The 8,486-nt window shown below is 32.7% G+C and overlaps 1 protein-coding gene across 1 annotated transcript; it reads right to left on the bottom strand.

Moving 5' to 3' along the window:
* Nucleotides 1-5,857: 5,857 nt before the first annotated feature.
* Nucleotides 5,858-8,079, bottom strand: LOC149533158 (alpha carbonic anhydrase 7-like). Its single transcript, XM_089803602.1, has 7 exons — nucleotides 7,886-8,079; nucleotides 7,566-7,771; nucleotides 7,376-7,482; nucleotides 6,922-7,024; nucleotides 6,646-6,819; nucleotides 6,155-6,208; nucleotides 5,858-6,059 (listed from the first exon to the last, which is right to left on the bottom strand). Exons 1-7 carry the CDS (start codon nucleotides 7,959-7,961, stop codon nucleotides 5,967-5,969), a joined length of 813 nt encoding a protein of 270 aa, XP_089659728.1. The 5' UTR covers nucleotides 7,962-8,079; the 3' UTR covers nucleotides 5,858-5,966.
* Nucleotides 8,080-8,486: the final 407 nt, after the last annotated feature.

Raw genomic sequence — 8,486 nt, 5'->3', positions numbered from 1 at the left:
TTTGTCAACTAGTTGTCCAACACTCAAAAGATTATGTTTTAGGCCATGAACTGAAAATAAACATCATCAGTTTTAGTCTTTGCATCAAGTGTAATAGATCAGTTTCCTTTTATATGACATGTTGCATCATTTCCAACTCTAATTATTCCTCCATCATATCTATTGAATTCAAAAAACTTATTCATTTCTTTTCAACTTTTGATACTAATGCTTTTTCATCTCTAACTTTTTCTTTTTCAAGTCTTTCTTCCTTAGTAGAAACAAATCATATTTCATAATCATCACTCTCACTCAAGAATTCTTCTAATTTAGAATCAAATTCATCCTCATCACCATAAAATTAATCCTTAGGTACTCTTGATTTATAGGGCTTTTAAAACTTCTTTACTCTCTTGGGACATTTAGAGGAATAATGATCAAATTAATTACAAGTCCAACACTTGAAATTTTTGTTAGCTTTAGGTTCTCTCTTCATAAGTAGGGCAAGTCCATCCTCAATCTTCTTGACTTCTTTTATCCTTGTTCGAATGCTATGGGCATAATCTCCACTTGTACTTGCACTCCTTGTCAACATAGGTATGTCTCTATGTGTGCAGAAAGGAGTTTCAACTCTAGGAAATTCTCCACTTTGTCTTATTCACATTTTAGATAATTCTAATCTCCCAAGAAGGATATTTCTTGTAAAATTAGTTGTGTAGAGAATAAATTTTTTAATCATTTTTGCTATCTATTTGTATTCAGGTGTCAAAGTCCTCAATATATTCCACAAAACTTCATCTTTTGATTTCTGTCATCCACAAGTCTTAATTCCTATAGCGATCTCTAATATTCTTCCAAAATAAATTCTTATAGATTCATCTTCCATCATCTTAGCATCTTGAAATAAGCATATCCAACTATGTAATCTAACCTTCTAAGCATGTTTATCACTTTCAAATGTACTTTGAAAAGCATTCCAAATCTCATGAGAAAGTCTTAAAGCTTTTACCTAACCAAATTCAATTTTGGGAAGAGTTGATAATAGTGCTTCTCTAGAAAGCATTGTGTGCCTAAATGTATCTTTATCTTTTTCTTCACAACCTTCAAGATATTTTTCTTGAATCACATCCTTTTTCTTTATAGTATCCAACCAATAATCTGACTCATGCATAACATATGTGTCTTTATCTTTTCTTTCCAACTATCATAGTTAACTCCGTCAAACTTTACAATTTCTTTCTTGAAATGTGTCATAGATCTCTTTAAGTTTTTAATCTTTTTCTTCAAGGACCCAATGCTCTAATACCATTTTTTAGAAAGTGAAGTCCACAAAGATGACTGAGAGGGGGGGGGGGGGAGGGGGGGTGGGGTGAATCAATTATGCAATTAAAAAACTTTCAACATCATCTTTAATTCTGAAACATGTAAATAGTAGATGCAAAAACCATAGAAAGACAACCAGACAAAATAAAACTAGATTTGTTAACTACAGAAACCCTTGATCATAGGGAAAACTCCAGTGGGAATGACACCCACAAGATGATGTACTAATATAAATGTTCCTTGTGAAATGATGGACCCTATTGGGATTAAATGAAATACAATCAATACATATGAGTCCCAGTTAGGAGACTTATGAGACTTTGAATTCCAGTTAGGAGATTCCAACCTATTAGGAGTTGAGAGAAAGACAGATGGACATGTTGACACAAAAGTGTGCAACCATGCCCAATGTGTTATCCTTGGGAAACCTTGTGTAACATGGAAACAATCTCAAAATTGTGGGACTTGAAATAAAAAATTGAATCTTTAGAGAAGGTCGGCTTCATCACTATTAGGGTGCACCTAAAAAGGGAGTAGGAGAACAAAAATTGTTGAAAGGGAAAAAATAGTGTTGCACCAAAATAGATTGTGATCTACTCCTTCCAATATTTGCACTAAGATTCAATAGAACTTGCAAACATGCCACTGTCTATATTTATCAACCTCAACATCATAGAAAAGTTGGGAATCAACACAACCATGCAAGGAATACAAAAGATTCACTTACCATATTAGTTAATTGAAACAAACATAATCATAGAGTGATGTAAGTGCCAAAATACATCCAAAAAATGAGGCATGAAAGATTGCACAAATTCAACTGGTTGAAAGTGGATACAATAAAAGTAATTTCTACCAAAATCATGACAACAACATTTACAGGGAGAATACTATAAAAAGATATAAAAGAGAGAGATCTCAAGAATAACTACAAAACTTGCCTTTATGGGGTGCAAGCATAACATTGATTTAAATTTGAGTTCAAACTCAATCCACAATGGAGTTGAGGTTACAGAGTACATAATAAATGAAGAATTAGATAGAAATCTGATTTTTGTTATCATTTGATTCATGGAAGTGATAGAAAGGGCCAAAGAATGCATTTGGTGGCTGAAAGGACAATCATTCCTTTGCATAAAATATTAAATGACCATGAGAAGCATTAACATTGGTGTTACAAGGCTCAAGAAGCTATTCTACATTAAGTGGATAGTCCTTGTAATGTATCATGGCCATAAAAAATCAATTCATGCTGCTATCAAAAAATGTGAGATGGGATAACATACAGTTTAACCCACCCACGTACACATGTACAATTGACCTACATTAAAAATAATATGATTTCCCCCCAAAAAATATGAACCCTCAATAATGATCCTTTCATGTCAAATAGATGGTCAAGATGCAACGAAGAGATCTCCAATTAGTGATTAAGACACCACTATTGATGGAGATAGCTTAAAATCCAATGGCTGTCACATTTTAGCAAATGGCAAAAGGTAGTAATGCAAAAATGTGAAACATGGATAACATAAAATGTTAACCCCACAATCTTAGTGTGTTAACATTCTATAAAGAATATATCCCATTGAAGATCTCTTAGATCGATTATCAATGAAGGGATGAATAGGGGAAAAGATAGCCAACAAGACCCACCGTCCAAACAACTTATGTACTATCTTCACTTAATACTACAAGTGTATATCAAAAATTGTCCAAAAAAAACTTATCTTTCTAAAAGCAGTTCCTTGTAAGCTCACACTATCTTAATTACATCAATATCTTCTTTGATCCAAAAGATATTTGCATTCAAGCTTGCATAATACATCACAATATGATCTCACTAGTCTACACACTCTACCACAAGGAAATGAGCTTTGCTTTATACAAAGTACTATAAAATTATTGAATTAGCCTTGAATCTTTCCCGATTTAAAATAATAATAATATAGGGCCAACTTAAGATATTAAATTACATGTTACATAATTACAAGTAATCTTTTGGCTCACAGACTTAATAACTTTCCACTTGTTGATCATTTGATTATGCATGATTAACTAAAGAATCTTCAACATGTCTTTAATCTCTATCTCAACTCACTCAACCAAGTTCCATCTCTATTAGGAGATAAAATCCAAACATTAGTACCCACTTTCCAAAAGCTCTATTTGAAAGTTGCCTCCACCAAATCTTTCATCACTCTATCTAGTCTTCATATTTCTGTATATGCTCTTAACTGTAGCATCTATATATAATCTATAATATAATACCAAATGTCCATAAGTTGATCTTCAATTCTTGAATCACATAGAACCAATCTATATATGTTGTTCTGTCAATCTTCATAGAATAATTGATATGTTAACATCAATGACAAACTCTGTCATTAATGCAACACACAACCAATGAATCATGCCTCCAACACTACTAGGATCTCCCCCATAGGAATATCATCAACATTTATGCTAACAATTGAGTACCAAGACAAAAAGGATGACATTTTATCCCCTAATTTTTGGAGTTTCTACTAGAGGAGGGATAAAGGATCAAGATAATTTAGGAAGAATACCTTGTCCAATAAGTGACTCAACCTAGATACATCACTAGATATTTATATTGTCCTCTTAATAACAAACATGTCAATCCTCTTGTTATACTACTTGAAACATTAAGAATGTACTTATTTCTATCATGTATAGACCTTTTGAATTCCACTCTTAATTAAGTCACTAGAGAAGTCTCTATTTTTATATCTTTAGATCTCATAGTGGTCAAAAATATCACAACTAGTCACCCTATTTTATTATTTAATTCATGAAGACATCCCTCTATTATGGATATAATTGAAGTGGAGTAGATCTCCCATTATGAAAATTCTTCCTCTATCAAGGTATTTATAGCATTTATTCATACACTTGATTAATATTGCTTTATCATGACTCGCAATGTTATTGTTAATGTGTTCCTTGATATATTGATGACATAAAAAAGTCATAGCCAAAAAATTGCATGAGAATGAAAGATTGACGATGTCACACATAACTATTCCACTAAAATTAAAATGAAAAAATAGGTATAAAAGATTAATATTAGATGGATTTCTTAAGAGTAAATGTACAACCAATATGCGCTCAATATTAAGTTTTTTTAGGATCAAATGTACAACCAATATGAGATAAATGAGATAGTATAGTTTTGCGGTACAAAGTCTCTAGCATACTAGGATAATATAACTACCTTTATTAGTGTATCCCTAAATTGATTCCTACTATTGTGCAAAGGAAATAACATCTACCCAAGTGGATACATGCCTATCGAAGTATATGGAATTGAGATCTCATAAATTAATGCAATCTAAGGATGATTTTTGTGGAGGTGAAAAGTTCATGAGGCGAAAGTGAAATATGTGTTAGATGAATCATCTTGTTAGTACTTCTTGATGTGTGGCACTATTTGGATTGCTCCAAACAATAGGACTAGACTAAAACTTTCCAATTACATCAACTCCCTTTTCATGGCCTCATTGGTTTATCCATATAAGAGTGCTTTCATTTTAAATAGATCAACTATGCCTAACTTTGGAGGAATTGAGTACTAAGACAAAAAGGATAATATTCTTTCCCCTAATTTTTAGTGTTTCTACTGGAGGAGAAGAAAGAAGGGTTTCCCCTATTTTATTATTTAATTTATCAAGTCAACCCTCTTTTATGAATATGATTGAAGTGGAGTAGATCTCTTGTAATGAAACTTCTTCCTCTACTAAGGAATTTATAGAATTTATCTCATAGACACCTTTAGTATTGCTTTATCGTGACTCATAATGTTATTGTTAATTGAATCTATCCTTCAATATAGTTTTGACAAGGTCATATTTCAAGTTTCAGATTTCAAGGGAGTTGAAGCTTGAAATTGTTCCCAAAAGGAAAATGTAAATGGAGATTTAACTATCCATTTTGATTTGCAAGCTCATAAGTTATGTCCATCCATGATGGTTTAACATTTCATAAAGGTTCTAAGACACCTTAGCCTTGTCAAGTGTTCAAAATTCTTATCATTTACTTGCATAACTCCAAGTTGTATGTCCAAAGGAATAATTACCTTTGTGAATATTTGAGTACTTGTAGGATTAGGTTAACTTGTTAGGGCTTTTATCACATTTCAACTCTTGTTCACAATAGTGTGTAGTTTATCCACGAAGACACAATTTATGATCTTCTTCATAGAAGGTTAGAAAACTCCATAAGTTTCCCTTACTAATTGATGTATTCTAGTCAAATTATAAAAATTAATTATTCCCCAAAAAGTTAACTCCACTTTGACAAATCTTAAAACTCGCCATTCTATAATCTACAAACTTCCAAAATCAATTATTTCTTTCCATTTCAATTTATTTCCAAATTTCTTAATTCTATTACATAATCTATCACACCTCTAAATAAACTTAACTACCTATTATATTTCTTAAACTTAATAAAAAGTTTGACATCTTTAAAAATTTACTATTATTTTGGAAAAAAACCATTTATATATGACTTTGAAATTTGACAAACAATATACACTAAGACTATATGATTATAATCTTAATCTTGAATTTATGAAAATAGACTACTTAAACATCACACATAAGAAAAAAACACAAGCCCCCACAAATGTAAGGGGAAGCTCATATACGTTTTGAAATGTCATGTCGTGGAGTATACAGTTCCACAACTCGTCCATTTTCCACTTGAGTTGGTCTTGAGTTCTTTCCTAAACCCTGTCAAATTACATCACCATTATCATTAATTTTTTGACTTTTCTAAAGACAAAACGTGTCTTTACTCAGTAAACAAGAGGTGAAGAAGGACCTACATCATGCACCGCCATTATTAAATTTCTCACTTGATCTCTTGATACGGTCCTCACCTGCATTACTTTCAACTTTGTTAGCTCATAACAAGTCAACCACACATTTGTTCATTTATAATAATTTTTAAAAAATAAAGTGGACAATATATATTTTTATATATAATTGAAGAGAAAAAAACTAGTAAGAAAATTTTAATTCCTCACTCATTACAATATCGACGTATCAAAAGCATTAAATTCGTTTGGTTGCTGGAATAGCAATAGAAAATTTGGGATACATTTTCTATTTTCCATTTGATTTGTCCAATTCGTTTGTCAATTGGAATAGGGAATAGAAATACATATTCCTATTTTGTTTCCAAAATATAGTTTTTATTGGATAACCATTCCTATTTCCAATATTGCATTCTTATTCTCCATTCCTATGCCTGCAACTAAACAGACCCTAAACATGTCCCTTCTAAAATGTTATTAGGAAATTACTCTAAACTTACCTTATCTACAATGATCCACGTGACTCCTTCAGTACATGGAGGAGTTGTGAGAGAACCTGTGTATCTGTAGTATTTCCTACTCCCCAGCTTTATATGCTTGGGATCTATTATTCCGAGAGCCTTCTCTGCCCCTGGTTCTATGTCGTGACTAAGAGCTGAGATTTGATTCGTCAGCTGCATATATAAAACGTGGGTTTTGATTACAATATATTCCTTGCTGTAACCTTCCGTAACAAACACATGATAATCTGAATAAAGACCAAAATATTGAAGTACCTCAGCAAGGAAGTTATCATGCCTTCCATATTTGTATAAAATTCCAATAACGACTGTTCTGTTATCTTCTGTCTGGTGCACCATATGTATTTCCAATGGATACCTGCAACACACAGCTTCAATAGAGGCCCAAAACAATTAAAGGAGTTTTCTTAAATTTAAGAACTGGCTCAGAGAAAACCACTTTCTCAAATGGGTATAGAGATTGAAATAAAAATTATATAAAAATGTATTGGAGTTACAATTAAATTTTCATATTTATATCATTACTGAACACCCTATAGAAACTACCTCTACTGAGCTAGTAGTAGATAATCTCACTCCATCTTGAACATTTAAAAGCCACCTTACTTTCTAAAAACATTCGAAGAATTTCCAAACGGCTGAAACATACTTTGTATTGACACAATTCTAATCTACAAGAAACTCAAAAATATCTCTGTTATATGATCACCTTCTTCCATGGATGGTGTGCTCAGCCGGAGAATGCCAGTGGCATTGCAAAAGAGTAAAGTTAGTTCCATCAACATGAATGGTGCCTGCCCCTTCTGCCCATCTCACCTGCACTAAAGTACTAAATACAGATCAATAATCTATAACAATTTCAGATACATAAAGCAACACATAACATTCAATAGTATGACCATGATGTCATGGCCCCTGTTCTTGAGGGATGCATTTGCTGCCTTGTAGCTCTTGTGTAGCTTTCCCAGATTGGGATATATCTCTACATTTCTCTCCACTATATCAATGGGAGATTGATGTCTACCATGACCACAAGTCTTCCACTCTTCATTCAGATCCCCCCAATGAGAAGGTCCCCTTGCACCACTATAATCAAACTCCACCCCTGTTCAATTGAAAAAAAAAAACATGAATAAGATCTGTACAGATTTACAACTCTTTCTCCTCAATCAGCAATTATGAAGCTTAGAGTAATGTAACTACAAGAAATTTGTATTACCCGCTGTTGCTGATTTAAAACCCATTTCAATTGCTAAGAAAACAAGAACAACAAATGCATAGAACATGTTCTCCATCTGATTGGAGAAAACTGAGAGTATTGAGGAATAGCTTTGAGTCTCTAATCCAATGCTGATTCTTTTGGTAATGGTGAATATATAAAGAACATGGGAGATGTCAGGGTTCTGATTCACTTTGGTTTTTGCTGTTTGTACATTTGTTAAAGGCATCTCTATTGAGGAAAAGTAATTCATAGCCCTCTGACCGCAGTTCTACTTTGTTTTTTGTGCTGTTTGTACATTTGTTGATGGGATCTCTGTTGAGGGAAAGTAATTCATGATCACAGTTGTACCTTGTTGTGTGTGCCAAACTTTTAATGGGATCATCATCATGGAGGTCGGTGTAGTGCTCTGAGAATGTGACACAAGAGTTGAATATGGATGAAGCTGAATCTTTTCTGAGTCTGTCTTCCACATTCAATGGATGGGTTACAATTTTTGTTCCTTTTTCTCCTTATCCGTGGGTACAAAAGTGGACATGGTTACAACTATTAGTGTTTTCATAAATGTTGAAATAGACATCCAACACTTTTGAACCTGTGC

This window comes from Cupressus sempervirens, chromosome 10 (genome assembly GCF_028749045.1).
Source record: "Cupressus sempervirens isolate cs-2001-9-10 chromosome 10, ASM2874904v1, whole genome shotgun sequence".
NCBI classification, from domain to species: Eukaryota; Viridiplantae; Streptophyta; class Pinopsida; order Cupressales; family Cupressaceae; genus Cupressus; species Cupressus sempervirens.
This window is presented reverse-complemented; position numbering and strand designations above follow the sequence as displayed.